General features: G+C 46.1%; 1 protein-coding gene across 3 annotated transcripts in view; it reads right to left on the bottom strand.

Annotated features, from left to right (window-relative positions):
- Positions 1-22,512, bottom strand: part of AGO2 (argonaute RISC catalytic component 2) — a 1,138,923-nt gene that overhangs the window by 923,814 nt on the left and 192,597 nt on the right. For all 3 annotated transcript variants that reach the window (XM_069621684.1, XM_069621685.1, XM_069621683.1), the window contains exon 3: positions 17,699-17,819. In XM_069621684.1, coding sequence (XP_069477785.1) covers positions 17,699-17,819 — 121 coding nt within the window. The remainder of the gene's footprint in view (positions 1-17,698; positions 17,820-22,512) is intronic.

A 22,512-nucleotide genomic window follows, 5' to 3' on the forward strand; every position in this document is an offset into this window, starting at 1 on the left:
CTGAAGGCTCAATGACACCATCCAATCCTGGAGTTGGAGGGCCTGAAGGATCTGAGAAAGTGTGACCATCTTGAACTTGTCCTTCCTGAGTTACTAATTTAAGTAGCTCAAGTCCAAGATGGGTCTCAATGCTCTGTCCTTAGGTATTTGGAAGTCTGGAGAATACCATCATTTGTTCCTCCAGGAACCAGCTCTACAGCACCCTTCTCTAGCAGGGTCAAAATTTCCTGCACAAGGAACAGACCTGGAACCTTCAAAGAATTAATCCCCAGTGGATGGTTCCGTGGCCTCTGAATGAAGGGAAGGCAGTAACCTTGGACCATGGTTTCTAATGCCCAAGCATCTCAAGTAATCTTTGCCATTCTTTCAGATGCCGAGACAGTTTGCCTCCCACAGGGGTGTCGTGACTCAAAACCTCAGAGTGGTTTTGAGGCAGCTGAAGCACTGGCTGTTGGCACCTCTCCCTCGTCTACCACGGGGGACTCTTCTTTGGCCTCTTTCTTCCAGCTGAGCAGTAGTAGCAAAAAGATCTAGCACCCTATAAGGCTGTCCACTGGGGTGCAAGGACTGAGGCTGCCTAATAGTCGCATCTAAAGATTTGGCTGCCGCCTTCGAGGTCTGCAGCTTCTCAAGGCTTTCGTCAGCCTTGCTGCCAAGACAGCAAGACCTGTCAAAAGGCATCTTAAGGAGTCTAGATTGCACATCCGGTGAAAATCTTGACTTCCTTGCCTTCCTAACAATAGCCAAGAAACTATCTCTATCCTCCCCTTGGGGGATATGCTCAGCCACCATAGAAATACAGCCCCATAGGGTGAATGAACACTTTGCTAAGGCACATGTGGAGTTAGCCGACTGCTCCCCGCAGAAAATAATTTCCTTGCCCACGCATCCACCCTTTTGTCATGCCTTTCCTGTGGGATGGTTGGATAAGCTGCCTGTTTTGAAGTTGCAGTAGTGGCCTGCACCACCACACTTTCTGGGGTGTTTTGATAAATAGTAGGTATTTTCAGGTCAAGTTCTTGTTAACTGCCGGATTGGACTCTGGCGTCTCCCAATTGGCACACTCTTTTTTAAAGTGCAATTTTGAACAGTAAAATGGCATCCTTTTGCGGACCCTTATCAAGGATGTCTGTTAGATCATCAGGTAGGCCAACTCCATCCCAAGTAATCTACAACTTAGATATCAACTGCCTATATGATGCATCTGCATGTTCATCAGATTAAGGTTTACCAAAAAACCTAACTCTGGTGAAGTGTCCACTCCACTGGCTGTTTATACATTTTCAAAAAGATCTTTTAGGGTTGACTCCTCAAATGAAGCCATCAGGGACATTTGGTTTACCGTACTGTAACCCAAATTGTGCATGGTTATCTGATGGCTCATTGTCCTCAAATCAAGGTTAGTGACCTAAAATAATCCTTTCTAGGTAAAGGAGTATACATTGTATCTGGTAAGGGCGTCAAAGATTTAAAAAATGTTGAACCCGATGCTCGAGGAGTCGCTATTTTCAATGAAGTTGTTTTCCACTTTAATGGTGCCGAAGGCGCTGCCGGCATTGAGGGTGCAACTGGCGTCGAGGCCGTCGATGGGGGTCGACAATCTTGACCTACTCTTTCTCTTCCAGCTCGAATGATCTTTCGATGATTTGTCATAACGTCGAGGCCTCGGCGGCTCTCGATGTGGATCTGGCCTTCATCCCAGGCTCGAGGGCATGCAGGATTTGGCTCAAGCCCTTTTCTTAACGGCTTTAGAAGGCGCGGTAGGAGCATGGCTTGTCAAGGGTTTTTGTTTTTCAAACTACCATTTCTAACTGGATTGTTTCCCATTCGGCAGGAGTGGAGGCCTCTGTGGGATAAGATATAGCTCTCAGGAGAGGAGTCGGCCGAAGAAGACGAAATGGGTGCCTTATGATGCCTCTTCAACTTCCTCGACGCCAAGGGTTGGTGGGAGCCACTCCTAGACCTGGACCTTTTCACCTTCTTTCGAAGAGAGTCACCTCTCATTGTTCCAAAGTTTTCGGTGACACAGTAATCGATGGGGATTTTTGGGGGTTTCTACCTACCACCAATTTCCCCTTTGACTCCTCCTGAGCTTTTCTGGTCATCGAACAGGCCGAGGTCTTGTGCTCCACACAGAGACACCACAAGCATACTCCATGCGGATCAGTTATCAACATCTTGGAACCAAGAGTCATGTTTTTTTTTCACATTAAGTTTTATTAAACATTTTGATAAGACAATTCACCAGATTTCAATACAATGCAGTTAGTCAATGACAAACATCTGGAATACCCCAATTCCCCATCCCTTACCCACCCCCCACTGACGAGCTACCAAGTTCAAACTGGGTCCTTAAAACCAAGGGAACGAATAAAAGTAGGAGATCGTGAATCAAACATTTGCTGACCCTGGTGGGTTCAAAAATAACAAATGAAAGAAGGTGGTGGTCATATGCGTAGATCAGGAGACACTGGGGAGTAGGAAGAACCATTGATAGGGAAAGTAATCAAAGTCTCAGTGCCTCACAGTCTTCATGTAGCAGCACCAGAGTCCAATCCAACAAGGATTGGATCGTATCGTGGGTCAACGCTGACAATTTCTCACAGGTAAATATCACCCACGATTTTGACAACCACTCTGATTTGGATGGGTTAGTTATCCTTCCAATTATGTGCCAAAGGGAGCCTCCCAGCTCTAAGCATACCCTTAAATTGCCTGCAGGAAACCACCCGATTCCTCCTCAGAGGATAGGACACCAAGAAGTATCACCCACTATATGCTTTATCCAACTCAAAAGCTCCGACCAGTAGATCTGGACAGTAGGGCACTCCCACCACACGTGATACCATGTACCCCGTTGACCACAGTCCCTAGGGCACAGGGTGGGGGGGGGGGGAGGAGGGGACTCCCGGAAAAATTTGACAGTCTATCGGGGGAGGAGGGGATGCCATGCTAGAAAAATCTTAAAATTGTGTTCCATTGCTGCAGTGTACAAAGTACCTGAGAAAAGAACCTCATTTTAGACCAGGTAGAATCCTATTACCAACCCAAGTTTTTCAGCCAAGAATTGTTTAAAACCTTGTCTAGTTTGCAGCTGGGCCGTGATCAGAACCCCATATATCCTTGAGGGACCCCCTCTTTGTAGAGGACTGTACTATCACCTTCTCGAGGGGCTTAAGGGGGCGCGCTAGATCCTTGTTCCAAGGGGGGGGGGGTTAAGAGACCTTTTATGCAGAGATCGTGAAGATTGACATCGGGCTGTCCCCCCCCATTGCCTCAGCTAGTTTGTCGTACTGTATGAAGACATTCTGTTAGAGCAGTTGGGCTGCCCTTTCCAGGCCCATGTCGGACCACTTCTACTTGTTTCTTAGTCCCCTATTACCCATATCGAGGGGAGGGCCACAGAGATGAAAGAGGAAAAGGCCAAGAGGAAAGGACACAGTTCTCTTTGGTGAGCTTCCAGAGATCCCATAATACTGAGATTGGGGAGCTCATTGTTGGGGGCCCACAGAAAATCTGACTGTCACGCTCACCTGATTCCCACGGAGGCCAGGTCTGGCTTCGAGTGCTGATGCTTCTTCAATGGTGAAGCGCAGGACTCTGAAGATGGACAGGAAGGGCCCCTCTACTCTGGCTTTTCTGGCTCGCAGGAATATTCCCCTGTGCGTGAAAAGGGAGTATTACCTACTGACGGAATAATGCTCAAGCCTCCCACTCCCTTCCAACCCTCTACGATACCCTTCCACGATTCCCTGTGAAGTCTCACCTTAGGGTCTGGAAGGATGAGTTCTCCATCCTGCTTCTTTGGCAGGGGCGCGTTGAAACCCAGTTACTTCACTGAATTGAGGTTTTATGGGAGTTCAAAATAAGCTTGGCTATTCAGGTGAGGCGCTGTAAGAGTTCTGTTGCAAGTTCAAAAGTTCAAGCTTAATAATAATGTTCATTGTCTTATTGCAGCAAGCGCTAATGCTTATGTCTTTTTCCCCTTAGGGGCCGGGGTTCGGAATGCCGGAGATATGGCGCCAACCCAAAGTGAAACGTGCAGTTCCAGTAAATGACAGGTAAATTCTGGATGAGCGTTCAGGTAACATCTTTGCATTCGCTCATTCACTGTCTTTGTCTTTTTTCCCCCATAGGGGCCGGGGTCCGGAATGCCAGGAAGCGGCAGGACCCGAAATGAAATGGGAATGACCCAACAGGTAAGTCTTAGAAGGAAACTGAGCCTTTCCTATTCCCTTCCTTCTCTCACCTTGTCTTCTTGTCTTTTTCTCTCTAGGCTCTGAGAAGTGGGTGCGGATCCGGATGATCACTGCTGAAGATGGAGGCGCCCAGGAAAGGTGAGTGAAATGCAGCGCTGCAGCGATCGAAGCAAAATGCTTTTAAAATGATGTCTTCCATTTCAGGATCGTCGGTGTGATGTCTCTGTGATGCAGCTTTAGCTGGTAAGGTCTTCTTTCTTTCCAATTCTCTCTTATCTCCCTTTGCAGGCGACCCAGGATGCTGACAGGCGTGGCTGAAGTCCAGATGCCGGAGCTGACATGGTGAGCGTCCAGCTGCGAGAAGCAGAACAACGCGAAGCGTGAGTTGCTGATCGGGCGTGGTTTAAATAGCTTTGGAAGAAGTTCCAGGTATGTATCCTTCCACCGGTCAGGTATGTGTCCTTCCCCGACTACACCCAGAGGGGAAAGTAGTCCCACAGGTAAAGTAGTTCCATTCAGGCCTCAAGAGGGCCTGGATGTAGCAGCATGGTCTGCATCAGGTAAGTGCACATTAAAACACTTGAACACATGTCTAGCTTTATGAGCCTGGCACCTAAGGCGCCAGGACAGGGGTCTAACATGAGCCTGGCGCCTAAGGCGCCAGGACTGTGTCCAAAGGGCCCCAGCTTGGGCCCGCTGGCACTTCCCTGGGGGGAACTGTGCCTGCCTCTGGGGTTGCTGGGTCGGACCTGGCTCCTTGGAGGTAGGCATCATGACACTGACTTTCCTAGGGTACGTGTCCTGATGTATGTCCAGTAGGTGCGCATCTCGTCTTTCATATGTTCCAACATGACCCTGAGCTGGGCACCTTATAATCTAGGCGAGAGTCGGGAAGTCCGAAACCCCCAAAGGACCTCGGGAGAGTCAGGGTGGCATGTTTAATCCTAAACTTCTTGCCGTTCCATATGCGCTGAATCATGGAATGCAGGGACTTAAAATAAGACACTGGAATCTTTGTGGGGAGGGATGAGAAGCGGTAGAGAAGGCGTGGGAGGATGTTCATTTTAATGGACACCATTCAGCTGAACCACGAGAGGGTCAAAGGGGCCCGCCTGGCTAGGTCCGATTTTATTTTGGAGAGGATCAGGGGAAATTCAATTCAGAGGGTTCCCAGGTCTCTAGGGAGGTGAATCCCGAGATATAGAATGGCGTTACGTACTACTTTAATGTCCCCCGCTATGCCCCCTCTCTCAATGTCCCGAGAGGCCTCCATCACTGGCATTAAACAATATTTTGTCGGATTAATCTTCAGGCCTGAGAAGGTTCCAAAAGTGCGAATCAAGTCGAGGAGATTAGGGAGAGAGGTACCCAAATTAGTCAGATAGGCTAGGATATCGTCAGCGAAAAGGGAGGGTTTAAAGTCCAGATCTCCCACCTTAATCCCAGTAATCCCCTGGTGTTGCCATATCGCTATGGCGAGACGCTCCATTGCAAGTGCATTTAAGAGGGGAAATACGGCAACCCTGTCTGGTGCCTCTGGAACGAAGAAGCCGGTCAGTGACAGTGCCATTTACAGCAACTCTAGCCGAGGGCCTGTTGTACAGGGAGTCTATCCATCTGCAAAACTTTTCGCCCAAACCAATTCTTAGCAACACCTTGCTCATGTACGGCCATTCGACCCGGTCAAAGGCCTTTTCCGAGTCTAATGAGAGTAGATAGGCTTCTGAATTACTGCTCTAGGATTCATGCATAAGGTCCAAGGTTTTTCTGATATTATCTGACCCTTGTCTGCCTGGAATTAACCCAACCTGGTCCCCATGGACCACAGCTGGGAGATGCTGAGCCAAACTATTAGCAAGCAGCTTTGCCAGGATTTTCACATCCGTGTTGAGTAGGGAAATAGGGCGATAGGAGTGGCATTGAGTTGGGCCTTTCCCCTCCTTAGGGAGGAGTCCGGAATCAAGAGTGGAATTAAACAACCTAGCAAGAAAGGGGGCAAGGGTAGATCTAAGGTCTTGTAAAAGGAGACATTAAAACCATCATCACCCGGGGTAGTACCTCCCCTCATTGAACTTATCGCATCCACCATCTGATGAGTGGTAATGGGGTTTTCGAGGGGGCTCGCTTGTTCTGGGGAAATACAAGGGATTGGTAGAGAGTCTAGAAATGTGTCTGCTTCAGAGCCCTCTTTCGCATGTTCCAAGGTGTAGAGGCGTTCATAGTATTGGCGGAAGTGCTCCGCTAACCCTATATTATCTATGCATTTGACTTCTCCAGGGGGTTGCAGTGCATGGACTCCCTTGCTATTCCCAAGTTCCCTTAATTTCCAGGAGAGGATACCATCAGCTTTTTCCCCCCTTCTCTATATATCTTTGTTTTAGAAACGCTAGTTTTCTCTCGGTTTGTCCCACCAAGAGGGCCGCTAGTTGTGGTTTGAGTCGTTGAAGCTCCGACCATTTGCCCAACAACATTTGGGTCTTGAGTTTACCCCCCGGCTGGATAGCCTCTATTTTGTCTCCAAGGATGATCTTCTCCCTACTTCTTTCCCATTTTCTTCTCGCTCCCATGCCAATGAGCACCCCTCTAATCGTGGCCTTAAAGGCTTCCCATACACCGGCTTCACCCACCTCACCATTGTCATTAAATGCAAAATATTTTTTTATAGCTACCAAAAGGTCCTGGGGCAGCACTTTATCCCGCAGCAACAAGTCATTACATGAGCACTTCGAACTCTGGGATCGTTCCGGGGGCATCCCTATCTGGACCCTTACTAGGTCGTCATCTGACCATGGGATCAACTCCACCCGAAGCTGGATACCCTCTCCCGAAATGAGTTATCAACTAACATAGTCGATACGGGAAAAGGAGGAGTGAGGGCTGGAGGAAAAAGGTAAACAGGGGGGCACATCCCTTCAGTGTTGAGTGGGAGTCCGAAATGCCCAGGTCAGTATTTGTGTCATGAAAAGAGGCAGATATCTTCCTCTGCTTGCGAGGGTCTGAGTATGGGTGATCGGATTTCCTGTCTAAGTCTGGGTCGAAAACCATGTTGAAATCACCTCCCACCAAGAGAAACCCCTCTGAACTCCATGATTTTCGGTCTCCTCCCAAAACTGATCTTGGGCCTCATTCGGGGCACAAACTGAGACAAGCGTCACCTTGGTACCCCCGATTTCCCACTTGACCAGCGCGAAGCGGCCCTCCGGGTCCTTTCGCTGAGCTTGTGGGACAAAGTGAACTTTCGGGGGAACAACTATCGCTACTCCCCTTTTTTTGTCCGACATGAAGCGTGGAAGACCTCCTGCACCACCTTTGCTCCAAGTGTCATTTCCCTACCTCTCACCCAGTGATTTTCCTGATGGAATAGCACATGGAGTTTCAGCCTATTAAATTCCCTGACCACCAAAGATAGTTTATGGTGAGAATTCCAACCTCGGACATTCAGTGAACCCAGGGTCAATGATTGATTGGAGTCAGCCAATAGGGTGATGACCGTCGCTCAAGATTCCCCTGGGGTAGCTCACATGAGCCGTGCTCCCCAGCTGACTCCATGCATGCCGATCCCTAACCGAATCAAAAGATTCCAAAGGAAGTAGTTCCCAACCTGTTAATAAAGAAAGCTTCAAAACCAAAAATAACAATAGAAAAACCCCCAACAACCCCCCCATAAACCGCCCTCCAAGAACCAGGATTACACGCGACATTATATATGTCAACAAACCCGGCTTGCAGTGTCCACCTCCAAAGGGTGGATACTCAGGATACTCAAATACAACGTTGAACCCCCTCAACCCCCCGCTCTTCAAAGCATCGGTTTTGAGGACTAGCCCCCCCCCCTCCCTCCCCGACTGGGGCTAACAGAAATTGTAGGATACATCACAGTGAATGCTGTTGCTCTAGGTTGATGTAGCTGTGTCAGCTTCATGTCCTCCAAGGTCCTCTATAAAGCTGAGTCACCAACCTCATTGATCTGAATATGAATAGAAAGCAACGTATGGTCAGTCTTTAGACGCGCCAGGTGAGGTCGGGGACACCTTCCTATATTTTCTGTGTCCACATCTTTCATAGTGTCCGCTGGGGGCTCGGGATTGTGACGGGTCTCTTCCTTCTTCTCGGTTGTCCCCCGGATTAGGATCGCCCAGGAGCTCATGGGTCGCCCTCTGAATTTCATCCTCCATGACCAGGGAATATTTATATCAGTCGTACTCAAATCAAAGGGAGGAAGGGTGGCCCCATCTATATCTCGCACCTTTTGGCTGGAGCCATCTCGTTGGGGGACCACTCCGGCATTGGCGGGCCAAGGTAAAGGCCGAAAGGTCTTGATATATTGTAACCTTGGCTTCCTCCCAGGTGATGGGGCCCTTTATCCTTGCGAGGTCGAGGATCTTAGTCTTCTCGGAGTACTAGTGGAACTTTACTAGGATTGACTGGGGCCTCTGTTGGGGGCGCCCGCTCCATGAGCCCTGTCAATCGTTGGTTCAGTGTTGCCCTCATTGAACAATTTAATAATCACAGAGTTGACGATCCTGAAAATGTCAGCCTGGGTATCTCCCTCTCGTTCTGGGACCCCGAGAAACCTCAGATTGCTCCCCATTTTCCAAATCCCCTAGCTTAAGGGTGCCCTTATCTTCCCTTCTTTCCAGCTCTGACAGACGCATGTTTATCTGGGTTTCTAGGAGGTCGACTGAGTTCTGATTTGCTTCCAGGGCTTGGACCCGTTTGTCAACCCCGTGGTGGCTCCCTGACTTTTTAAACCTGGTAGGTGGTGTCGAAGACGACATTTTCAATTTTTGCAAACTAAACTATTGTAGCGCGCTGTAGTTCTCGAAGCGCAAGCTTACTTAGAAAAACAGAACTGAAGCTAACGGGCCCTGCGTGTGCTAAATATACCTACGATGACATCCTCGAGACTGAGGCCCTCGAGGGACATCGAGTCGACTGTACCGACGCACAGGGCAATCTACAGAGAAAAGAAAAACATGCTGAAGCTGGATATTTAATAGCCAGGATGAGGAATACGTGGGAGGACAATCCATTCCAAAGGCACTACACAGATCCACCACACTGAAGCAAGTAGCACCAATGGGGATGGATGACATTATCGTGGCAGTGTTAGGAGTTCTGTCAACTAGGGGCGCATCAATGGCATTGAGCCTAAGGTTCGGCACCAGATGGTACACATTGTCTTGACAGCCATGATAGCAGTGTTGTCAGGTGACAACTACTAAAATGTCCTGGTACAACAGAGAATTGATAACAGGGACACATCCTTTCTCTGCTTCATGGGGTCCTGGGGGAGTCTAGGCAAAACAGTTCCTGGACAAATCCTGATACGCAAAGGCTGGCCAGACCGGAGCAGCCCACCTTCTGTGTTCTGTGTGGCCCATAAGCAGGTACATTATCCAACTCCCTCAAGTCCTCTCTGGCCAGTGAAGTAGCAACCAAGACTGGACAGAGGTCCCTGAAAGCTCAACCTGGCCATGTGCTTAGGCATTTGCATATAGAACTCATTAGGCTTATCTGGGATGTACAGTTTTACCTTGACCTTCTTGGCAGAAGATCACAGCACCTACATTTTGCAAAAAAACCATAAATACTAAGTTTGCCGGGGAAGAGGCACTCAAAAGGAAAGTTTGAGATCTCATAATGGGACCCAGGCTTGGACAGTGATGGGCACCCTTGAGGGCCTACCTTCCACATCTTGAAGAGTTGCAGTGCGACCACACAGTGGTGCACCCAGGAACTCCCTCAGTCGGACTACTGGGAGGTTGCTCCTGGGTCCACCAGCAGCTCAGTGGTTCGTCCTGCATGTCTGGGGAAACAAATAGCTCATGAACTGACTGGGGATACCAAGGCTGCACGGCAGAGCTAGGTGGGCCATTCTGGCGAGAAAGCCAAACATTGTTTGATGGGAGGCAGACGTACCTGGCTGTGATGGTAGAGGGGCCAGGAAATAACCAGGGGGGTGGGCAGCACTAGGGCCAGGTCTCTGGTCTGGAGGTCCATAACTGGCTGGGACGGGTTGCATCAGCATGGGCTGGTACTGGGCTAGGGCAGTAAGTGGTACAGAGTTACCCAGCACTGGTTAAGCATTCCCTCCTGGTCTCGGTCTTTGAGGAAACTCCGATTTCGAACAGCCCATTTCCTTACAATAGGCACGCTGGTCTGGGTGAAGCTGGTGACCAGACTAGTACACAAAAGGCTGCAGCCCTGGCTGGGCCATAGATTGGTGGCCCGCGAGGCCACTGACTCCAACGCAAACACCTTGACTGGACTGACCTCTAAAGTCCCCATACAGCATTTGAGAGGGCATGTATATCTGCAGGACAGGGTGATCAAAGTCTACTGTAGCTTACAGAGATGATGCATTTGCTTCAATCTGCTATTAAAGACTGGTAACCTGTAGGTGCATCAGTCTATCCTTAGTTTCCCGGTGCTCTTTCTGGTGCAGATTACAACGTCCTGCCTGTGCTAGGATTGCAGAATAGGACATGCTATTCCAAAAAACAAAATCTTGTAATATCTGTGCTAGCCTTTGGGTGAAGTCCCTCCACAAACTGGGTCACAATCAGGGGTCTGGCAGACTTGATAGGATCAGTCATGGCGGAATACTGCTGGAATGCTTGTTTAATGCTTTCTAAGTAATCAGCCACATTCTCTGATCTCATCAGTTTACAAGATTTTATTTGCTCAAAGTCTGACAGGCGGGTACAGGGGAGTAATGGCATTGGCCATTTCCTCAAACTCCGCAGACAGGGCTGGATTAGCAGGGACTACTTAATATCATTTTTGCCTTCAGGTACGTTCCTAAATTCGATCACAGTAGTTCAGTTCGCTTTAGCCATGACATTGTCAAGCTGGTCAGAAGACAGAAGACTCCTGCGTAACGGACTCATGTCATCTAGGGATGGGGGATAACTAGCAATCACATCTCGTATGAACAGCAAAAATTCCTGACATTTGGGAACTGACTTTTCAGGCTCATCACTTCAGCTGGTGAGCAGGACTAGTGCACCATGTAACCATGGTGAAAGGCTTATGGGGTGCAATCAATCGCAGAAGAGCCACTATTCTGATCCCTGTGCTGCCTTCTTCAGAGGTCAGATCACGCTATCCTTGCACTGGGACTGAGCCTGATCAGAGATAATTCAGGACATCAGCATCTCTGGGCTTAAATCAGAACAGGGGCCTGGGGTAGGAAATCCTTTGCCCACCTCACATCTTCAGCCTTACTAGAATATTGTTCTACAATGGAATAATCTATCCCATACTTCTTGGTTACAACCTTGGTACTGCTCTGGGTGGTGCTGGCGGAGAACAGGTCTGGCATATGGGCAGCTAGGTGCTGAAGGGCTTGCACTTGATTAGGAGTGTGGGCAGGGACTCTGGAGCAGTAGGGACAGCTGGTGCAGGTGGAACAGGATGGGCTGTGGCAGAGTCAGTGGACAACTATGCAAAGGGCAGACTTTTGAAAGCAACTTCAGGGTGTCTTGCAGAGACATGGGCCGCTGCAGGAGTTAAGGGTGATGCGGGGACTGTTGCTGCAAAGGGTGCAGGATAACTTGGGGTGGGGCTAGGACGGAAATCTAACATCTTCTACATTATTTTCTGCTAGCTTTTTCTGAAAATTCTGAGTTAAGCATTTTGTTTCACTTCAATGGCACTTTGTTGAGACCATAAGATAAAGGCCTCCCATTGCTTCACAATGGACATACCGCTGAGCTTCAGAACAGTGTGGACAACTTCAATATGGTCAGGATTCAAAGAGCCCTCTAGAGATCACGATAACACGTTCTTACACTGTCATTTTTCACCAAAATGGCGACCACCGGTTGATACTTAATGGCATGCAGACCAGGCATGAAAGAAGTCAGCGAATTGTGGGAGAAACCATCTACCTCACAGAAACGTCCAGCAGAATTTCCCATTCTGACAGGAGTCAACAAACTATTCTACAAAAACAAACTATGTCCTGGGTAATACTGTCAACCGGCCGTGAATCATGAGTTAAGCAGGGGTTTCAGGGTTACAATCACTCACAGCAGCTGGTTACACTCATACACACAAACACGCCTTCTCACACACTTGGACAAAGAACATGGTACGTTGGACAGGTTTAAAAAAGGTACAGTTTTACACATTATCCAGTTCATTGAACTGCAGGCGCTACGTTTTATGTGTCCTCTCATTGGGCAGGGAGCTACAGGTCCAGGCAGGTACAATAGTTCAGGTGTCAACTTCCAACTTGACCACGCAAATAAAGTCACTACTACTGTCCTCACACCGGGTCTTTAAATTGGTATAACAGATACACCTTATGATCTTACTCTACAAGAGCACATGCATGCCACGATCCTTGGTGCTGCAGAAATGAAATAGCTAAAATAACTACAATAACTAACATGTTAAAACAGGTAAAACAGATTAATCAGAAAAACTTTCCCGTGTTAGTGTTTAACCCAAGACAGGGTTTCCAGTGTCCCACCACCCCCCTCAAGAGGCTGAAACAGTAGCGTAGCCACAAATAGTAGTCTTGTGTTGTGTTCCAGAGTCTCCTGCCCTCTAAAAAGGAGTGCCAGCGAACATGCAAGAAGGAAGCACAGAGTCCTTGTATGCGGGGTATGGCGAGGAGGGGCGCGCTTAATCATATTGCAAATATCAAAGCAAAAGTCAGGTGGGTCCCCAGCTGAGAAACACAGCACTCCAAATGAGGCTAACAAGCTCTTAATCCAATTTCCTAAATATTCTCAACTTCAACTCAAAATTAATTTATGCTCAATAAGCAATTATCAAGATCACAGAAGAGAACAGATTAATCCTTAATGTGTTTCAATTCAGATGCGGATTATCAGGACGACATGCATCTCAAAATGCTGTGTTCCTTTATTATCATCGTATGTATTGTGTGAACCTAGCTTTGGGAAGCAACAGAGCGCTTCACCATAGAGAGAACAACACAGTGAGGGAAGCATATTTAAAAAAAATAAACGAGAGCAAACAGTGTGGTGGACAATTGGCAGCATGGGGGAGACAGTGGGGAGTAGATCATGAGTCTCGGGTAGAGTTGGGAGTGCAGGGTATGTGGATCTAGGTGTTGAGGAGCCATTGCTTGAAGAGGAAGGTCTCAAGCTCCCTCCTTAACTCTAGATGTGATGGGGTAAGTCTGATTTTGACAGGGAGGAGGTACCAGAGTCTTGGCGAGTAGACAGAGGTGGTCTGTCTTCTTGCCTTCCTGCACTGTTGCAATTAAAGTCTGCACAAGTCCTTACTTCTGGTGTATCACAGGCCGCCAGAGATGCAGAGTTTCTCAATGAGGTAGTTTGGGGACTTCAGGATGACAGCTTTGTAGATGCAACAAGATTTGACCATATGGGCTTGTTTGTTTATTTATTCATATAGCGCACCAGACCCAGGGGTATTCGTGCACGAAGGCAACAAGATGATTGTTCAACTTAGGTTACAGATTTAAACATAGAAATACAGCTACTGTTACAATGCTGTGGCATGTAATGTCAACGAGAGAGTATATACAGTAAATTTACAATAAGACAGGAGTGGCATATAAGTAAAGCAGAATATATATACAGAATATACATGAGATCCCAGATGTCAGTAAGGTGAGGTTAGGCATCATGTTCTTTTAGCCATTGGACCAGATTAGATCTGAATTGCTGGTAGGGGAGATCTTCCCTTAGGGCAGGGGGAGTGAGTTCCAATATTGTGCTGCTTTGACAGCAAAGCTGCTCCCACCAGATTTAGTGAGTTTGAATCCGAGTACTAGTAAAAGGTTGGAGTTGGCTTTTCTTAAGGGGCGAGAGGCTGTTTGTCTGGTGAATCTGTCTATAAGGTATTGCAGGGCTGCTTGGTTAAGGCATTTGTGTGTAAGGGAAGCTGTTTTAAGGAGGATTGTCTTTTGTGGAAAGCCAGTTAATAGATCTCCTGAGGTCTGATATGTGGGCGTTTAGGGAAGTTTAGGGCGGCTCTCAGGGCGTTATTTTGAAGTGTCTGTATTTTGGTGGTGATGTATTTGTTGCTACCTACGTAGAGGGCATTGCAGTAATCAAGTTTCGACCGGATTAGTGCTCTTGCTAGTGCGACGCAGTTATTAGGGGAGAGGAAGGGCTTGGCTGCTCTAATTAACTTGCAGGTGTAGGAGGTGGCTGATGCCATGGCACTCACTTGTTTACCAAAGGTAAGCGTGGAGTCTATATAGAAGCCAAGGGTTTTAACTACTTTGGCCACCGTAATGATGTTATTGTCAATTATGAAGGAGAAATAGTTGTGGCCTAGTTTTTTGATGTTGGAGGTGGTGCCTAGGATGAGGAGTTCAGTTTTGTCATCATTCAGGCATACAGCGTGTGAGGCCATCCATGCCTGGATGATGAGGTAGATTCTATTCACAAAGGCCAAATCCTTGTGATAATCTCCCGTCAACGGGATTAGGATCTGTGTATCATCTGCATAGTTAGCGTAGGTGATACCTAGACCGTCTAGATCATCGAAAAGGGGCTTTGTGAAAATATTGTAAAGGGTAGGGGATACACATGATCCTTGGGGGCACGCCGCATGAAATAGGTGCTGAGTCTGCAGCTTCTAGAGGAGAGAAGACTGGCCTTGTCCTGTTGTCTAGGAAGGACTGGATCCATGGGACTGCTTCATGGGAGAAGCAGGCTGCCGTGATCAGGTGCTTGCAGAGTATTGCATGATCTTCCAAATCGAATGCGGCAGAGAGGTCGAGGAGTAGTATGAGTGAGGTCGTACCTTTGTCTCTTAGTGGGTCTATTTGGGCCTTAAGGTCTAAGAGTGCAGTCTCAGTCCCGTGCTGTGGTCTGAAGCCGGACTGTCGAACTCCTGGGAGATGATTTAGTTCCAGGTGGTGCTGAATTTGTAAATAAGCTACTTTTTCTAGGATTTTCAGTAAGATGGTTATGGGGCGGTAGTTGGTTGGGATTGAGGGGTCCAGGGTTTGCTTTTTGAGGAGGGGGGGGGGGCCAAGAATGTTTCAGGTTGCTAGGTCTGGTGCCCGATGTGAAAGAGGTGTTTATGAGATTAGTAATGAAGGGTGAGAGATCACGGGCAGCGTCTTTTATGATTTAGGCTGGACATGTGTCGCCCTGGCAGTTGGAGGGTTTGCGAGTGAGGATGACTCTCGACTTATTTAGTAGAGACTTTGCGAAAGTAGAAGGGGGGAGGGGGGAAATATCCAATGTGGGTGGCGAAGGGGTAGATTTCAGAGTTGGTAGTGAGTTTGTGGTAACCTTTGAGTTGACAATACTTGGGACAGTTATAGACGCTTTTTTGTTGTTGATCTTAGCCTGAAGCATTGTTATCTTGTTAGCAAGGGCGTTTTGTATGCCTGTGCACCAGTTCTTGTCCTTGAGGCAGGAGTCGGGAGCTTGGATAGGGGATTCTACCTCCTTTAGGATGGTGAACAATTCTTTGGTGTTGGATTTGGCTTGGGTAATGCAGGTGTTTTAGGATGTTTGTTTTGCAAGGATGATTTCTTTTTTGTAGAGGGTAACTAGTTTCTTCAGGTTATTTTTATTGGTGTCTGAGGGGTCTGATCTCCAGGTTTTTTCGCGGAGGCGTTTTTGTCGGATGTCTTTCAGTAGGGGTGTGAACCAGGTATTTAGGTGTTGGCGGGGTTTGCTCTTCATAATTTTCAGAGGTGCGATAGTGTCCAGAGAGGCAAGCATCACTTCATTGTACTTGGGTCGGACTGATCTGAGATGGAGTTTATGGTGGGGAGAATGAGGGGATAAGATTTTCAGGGGTAATGTTTTTTTTATTTCTAGTAGGTGCGGTGGGAGCTAGGATACTATTGTTCATGGGTGTGGTGGCTTCTAGGGTGAAGGATACCATGTAGTGGTCGGACCATAGCAGAGGCATTATAGAGGTAATAGTGATTGGGCAGTTATGTTCGGCAATCCAATCGAGGGTCCTACCTTTCATGTGGGTAGGATCTGTAATCTTTTGGGTGAATACTAATTCCTCAAGCGTGCTGTTGATTTGTAGGGCATTAGGGTCTCGTGAGTCATTGAGTAGAGTTTTTTAAATTGTTGGATAGTAAGGTCATGAGGTCTTCCTCACAGGAATCTAGGGGGTCTGGTGGTCGGTTTATTAGGTGGATAGTGATAGTTTGATTGTTGGCAATGGTAAGTTTATATGTGGCTTGCAGTGGGAGTCAGTACAGTTCGATGAGGGTCGGGGTGATGTGGTCGAATTTACATAGCCCTTTAGTGAGTCTTGCTGCAGCATCCAGGACAGTTCAGGGGTGCCAGGGTAGCTGCCGGAAGGCCTTCCAAAAGGGCATTGCCACCATCCAGGTGTGAGAGGACCAAGTGGCACAGCGAGTAGAGCGCTCGCTTTGACATCTGTGCAGAGCTTGCTAACGCAGGTTCGAATCCGGCAGGGCCAAACTCAGCCTTTCATCCTTCCGAGGTCAATAAATGAGCACCACACACCGTGGGTAATAACCAGCGCTCAGATACCTCAGGGTTTGTAGCGCTATATAAATGCAAAATTATTATTATTATTATTAAGGCTTGGACAGCAGATCTGAAGTTCTTTTCTGAGGAATTGATTTTTTGCAGGAGGGGAAGTTGGTTCCAGGCCATTTGTCTTCCTTGCTATGTGCTGTTTGAACCGCAGGGGTCTGTCGATGTTGAACCCATGGTACTTGACAAAGTGGGCCAGCTGGGGTGTGAATCCCTCGAGGTTCATAGAGAACCAGATCTGGATGTCAGGGGGTTTGGTGTTGTTGGTCAGCAGTAAGAAAACAGTCTTGGAGGGTTCTGAGCTTCAAATAAGCACTGGCCATCCAGGAACGGATCTATGTGAGGCATGGCTTGAGCCTGTGGATGTCTTTGATTGAGAATATCTTGAGGTACATCTGGGTGTCATATGGTTATTGGTGGATGTTGTGTGCAGAAGAGTGGTCGTTCCATGTAAATATTGAAGATCACGGGGGACAGGATGGATGTTTGCGGGACTCAACAGGTGATGGGTAGAGTTGATCTGGGGGAATCCATTTGTACCTCCTTTTACATGCTGCCAAGACTTGGGAGACGAGGCAAATCAGTCATGTAAAACCCTCAGTCCCATTTCTTAATATGTTCTCTGTGATGTTGAAAAATGAACAATTTGGGGAGCTTAGTAAAAAATGATTAATTTGGATGATTTGAAATTAAGAATACTCAAGATACAAGATGAAATAAATCGGGTTAACCTCAAGTGGAGTGCGGGGAGTTTGTCAGCTGGGTAGTACCTTGACTTTTGCTTTTATTCACCTAGGCTAACAGTCCAAAGCTTTTGTCATTTACACTGGTTTGGAACTTTGATGCAAAGAGTCATGGACGTGTTTTGTCCTATTGCAAATATGCCAATCGTCCATCCAGTTGAAAAACACAATACAATCCCTTACTGATTTGCAACATTACTATGAAAATATATCAGTTAAACTGTTGATGGCAATTTGAAACACAATGTTTTTTAAAACTTACTTTGTCCCGTCCAATTGGAAGTGGCATGGCTGTATAAAGGTTTTTCCTTCCATCAAATACTGGTTTACGATCCCCAAAGATCTGAGACTTAAAGTGCTGGACCATGTGCTCAACTATCTCTCTAAAAAGGAAAGAAATTAAGATTGTAATAGTTACTACAGTTGCTTTGCAGTCTTCTTTAATACATCAATAAACGTTACCTGGGACACTGACTTTTCAAAGGAATCAGACACGCTTATTGAATTTTAGATCTTTATAAAATACCATTGTCAATAGGGCTTGCAAGGTTTTACGGAACAGAATTCAGAAGCACAAGGAACAGATTTTCATGAACCACAAGGAATGCATATTCTACTTCAATGGGAAGGCGAATGACGAGAAGTGTCTTCTGATGCTCATGTGGCTGGATTATTGATATGGCTCTCAACTAATTGTTTCACACCTCCATTCCATCTTCAAGCAGTACCCATGAATGCAAGTGGGGCAGAAACGGAATGTGGAAACGTCATGCCAACCCCGCATCAGACTAGTGGTAATGTCCTCATGACATCTTTAGAAGATGGTCTAAATGCCGCAAAATAAATCTTTTGAACAATTCTGACTCACGTGAATATGACAATGGATAGTGGTTTCTTTCTGTTTTACAGGCAAAGGCATAAATTAGTCTTCAAAAATTGATTAGCAGAGTTTACAAATTATATTTTTTATTCGCAAACAAACCCATTTGATTAGCAATCTTGTACTAATAATTTTAATGTCAACACAAATTATTTGTGCCTTAGACATAAAAAGAATACAGCATTTTAGTGTGCCGCAGAAGACGGGCATTAGTGAAATGAGCGAGTGTAAATGTTAAGATTAGCTATACAGACAGACACTGGTTTGCAATTATTTGCAAAAGAACTTCTTGATAGCACTTCCACACAGGTCTTTGGAGTGGGGGAGATTAATGCTGTACTCGCCCTCTCCCCAATAGCCACTTTGAACTTGCAGTAAATAGAGAAAACAGGGTGCAGAAAGCACTTCGGGCAACAGAGGAACGCTGGGTGAACTGGGCTTTTATTGAACAGGTTAATTTAAATAGCTAGCTGTGCTACACAAGTGTGCGTCTAATTAGCAAACCTACAGAATTGTATCGCTCCTAGTCAGTGATAAGTCTCTTGCCACGTCAATTCTTTACACAGAACACCATTTCTTACTCGCCAAGTGTCAAATATTACTATCCAACAGCTAGCGATGAGTGCAAATGTTGCACCCTGGCGTACATTGCAGCTACAAAGAAACAGACATTGTGTATCAGCCTGTTTGAGCATACTCATGTGTTGCTCGCTTATATCACAGTCTTGATCAGAACACAATTGGTTCAACGATTTGAGTTGCATAAGTTTATTCTCAAAATTCATTAAGCCCTTCTAACGCGAAGAGTTGGTCCATCATTCTGATGGTCGCCTTTTCTTTAAAATAGAGCATCCACTTCTCGTTGAGTTAGTGTGTGGTTTTCACAAAAGGCACTAGTTTGCAATGTTTTTTGTTATTCCCAACATACACGAAACAGCGGTTGTGGAACGGGAGTTTATACAGTTCAGTAATTTTCATTTGCAAAATTTGATGCAAGAGAATGTAACCAATTAGTATACTCTGCATTATGAAGGCACCAGTGTTCGTCTGTAGCACAGCGTATAAGAAGAGTATCAATCTGTGCTCATTTGAAAGAGTGTGCCAACAAGACAGGAGTATTTGTGCACAGTCCCGATATGCACACACCATGTCAACCTTATTGGTGGTAGAAATGGCAGATATAACTTTATGAACAGGCTGGCAGAAAGATGGCAATTTATGGTCATTAGCAAACTATTCAAACCCTATGGCTATTCATCCGAATGGGTTTGTAAACCTCATTGCGGTCGCAAATCCAGACTCTAGCCCTCTAATAAGTAATAGTTCTGATGCCAGTGTCTCCTTAAACCTTAGCAATGATTTGTTTATAAGGTAGACTTCACACGTCCACTTGTATCAAATTCATTTTCATATATATTAAACTGCTATTTGATGCACTGTACATTACAAAAACTCAAAATAGACATTGTTGGGCAGTACAGAAAGAACATTCCTTTCAACAATTAGCTCAGTCACTTGTTTCTTACGATTTATAATCCAGGACGTATTTACTTTAAACAATTAACCCATATATCCTCAATGCCAAGGAGAATTCTCATAAATGTGCTAATTCCCTTCACCTTAGAGACTCCCAGCAACTTTTCTGGATTTTGAAGACTTCATTTTTTTTTTTAACCTGGAGAGAGTGTGAGCCTTTTTTCCCCACTCCCTCGTGTATTTTGATATGTGTTTTACTCAAGTGTTCTTTGATTGTAGAGTTTTAGACAACTCCATAGTCATCTTTTCATGTGTGTCACACAGCACCCTCAGTGCAGTGACACAGGGATGCCTTTTAGGCTGCCCCAAGTTTTAAATACCTTCTCTGGGATAAACTACTTTTTTTATTTCATTTAGTTTTTACAAACTTTTTGAAAACTTTTACTTTTACAATTCTTAATGCCTAGTTTCCACAGTGACAGTAAAACAAAAAAGACAGCAATCAAATAACTCTTGATGTCTGCGGATCAGCTGCAAAGACAGCCGCCCCACCCGCGAGTGAACGTGTCACCCATCAGTGCTGGTGGACGGAGAGATGCTGACTCTGAGGATGACAAATGCAAATATGCTCCTTCTGAACGGGCCTGCTGTTTGATCTCCCAGCATTAATCTTGGAAGCCCCAACGCTGCAGTGCGCTTGCTTCCTGGAGGAGGCGGAGCACGGTCACGATCACGTGACTGATCACGTGGCTCATTCTGGGCTCTTATTCGAGGGCAATCCACCCTCGCGGCGTTAAGCCCGCTGCGGGGACAAGGGCGCTGCTGTTTGGGCTGTTTGGCTGGTCGGCTGGGCACGAAAAAGATACTGGAAACTCCCAGCGGAAGTCACATGCAGGTGGGTCACTTATTTTAAAAAATCATCTGTACATCTGGGAGATATCCCAAAGCTAAACAAGTCATATGACCAAAGGATAAAAAACAAATCGCTAGGATCACCCCGGATAAGCAAGCGAACATCACCAGTTGTGTTGTGTTTTTTTTTTTTTTTTTTTTTATTTGGGGTAGGGAGACTGTTGGGGCTTGACCCCTTTGATCCCACCCTGCGAATCAATCAAAATTTATATTTAAAGCCCTAAGGAAAGGGAGACTGCTGGGGTTCGACCCTTTTGATCCCGAACACTGCAAACAATTGACATAACCAGACAACATCAGGGGACAAGATACTTACAGCCCCATTTGAAGGTTAGATATCAGTGTTCAAAACTAATACACATACGATCTCCAAATACCTAATGGCAGAAGTAGTGCCATCAACTAGATTGGGTGACCACCCTCTACCAAACAACAATATAGATTTAATATTATCCGAAGACAAGGATAACGAATCAGTGCTAGTTAAGGAAAGCATGACTCCGAATCACGGAACAAAAGATTATAATCAAGGAGCAGTACTCGGTCCGTTCATGATAGAGGTTAAGATCGGCAATCAAACAGGGAAGGAGCCGCTACAGGAAGACATACAATTAAACTCAGCGAGCAATGAGGTCAACCCACCCATGAACAATTTCATATTCCATCAACTTGACAATATGATTGAAACGGACGAATCAGCTCAGCCTCAGAAAAGTTCAGCTGATGCAAAGCAGTCTAAGGAAACTCTGGCCCTTATGGCAAATGAAACATCCAACAACAATGAGTATGACTTAGAAGCTACAAGGGAAACTGACCTTTCAAAGGAAGATGTGTCAGAGAAGCCATCACCTGTACTAGAGATGAGATCAAAAACAGTAGAAAAAAATATTCCTAAGGCAAAGGATTTAATTCAACTATCTGAGGTTATTCCCGGGTTAGAACCCAATACTACGGTGGAAGACTTAGCAAAAACAGCGAAAGGAACCTTTAACGGAACGAAAGGTAAAACAATAACCCCCAAACCAATTAGAATGGACTTTATAAAATATACAGACCTAGAAAAAAAAAATATGGAAACCCAGGACCCTATCCTCAGGGGATGCTCAAGACAGAAATAATCATTTTTTTGGGAAACAATCCCTACTAAATTGGGGGACAGGCATTTCTGGGAATGTACCCAAAAGGAAACCAACTCATAAAAACACCACGGCAAACGAAATCCCTGACGCTGTTATGCTGGAAAACTCAATCTTAATAGATAAAGAGCCACAAACTGTAGAGACGGCCGTTCAAACCATGAAAGGGGAAACCAAAAACCAGTTAATTCAAACAGAAAATGACCAAGACTCAAACTTGAACACGCTATCATCAACGATAGAAGCACCTCAGAAAGAGAGGGAGATGACCAACAAACCTAAGACAGGGGGAGAAAAGTGTGAAAAGGATGACTTCCTGATGATTACAACAATGGCAGCGATCCTGGCCCCTTACATGAAACTACACGAAGATGCTACGGATACTCTGAAGGACCACACTACATTGCTAGCAATGGTTCATTCTAAGAATCTTCATTGAAGGATTCATATCGGCCATCCAAAAAAATATGCAAAATGTTGAGCAAAGAATCTCCGATATGTTACACACCATCCTAGAACCAATTATGAAAGAGAAGGAAAACCGATGGAAAGATCCTAGGAGAGACTCTCTAGGTGGTTCGGATTGCTCCGTTTTTCAATCAAAAGAATTAGCAAAATTGCAACCACAAATAGAAGAGCATTTGAAAGAACGTACTGGAAATACGATTGAAA

This window comes from Ambystoma mexicanum, chromosome 5q, assembly GCF_040938575.1.
Source record: "Ambystoma mexicanum isolate Mex_15411 chromosome 5q, UKY_AmexF1_1, whole genome shotgun sequence".
Taxonomy (NCBI): domain Eukaryota; kingdom Metazoa; phylum Chordata; class Amphibia; order Caudata; family Ambystomatidae; genus Ambystoma; species Ambystoma mexicanum.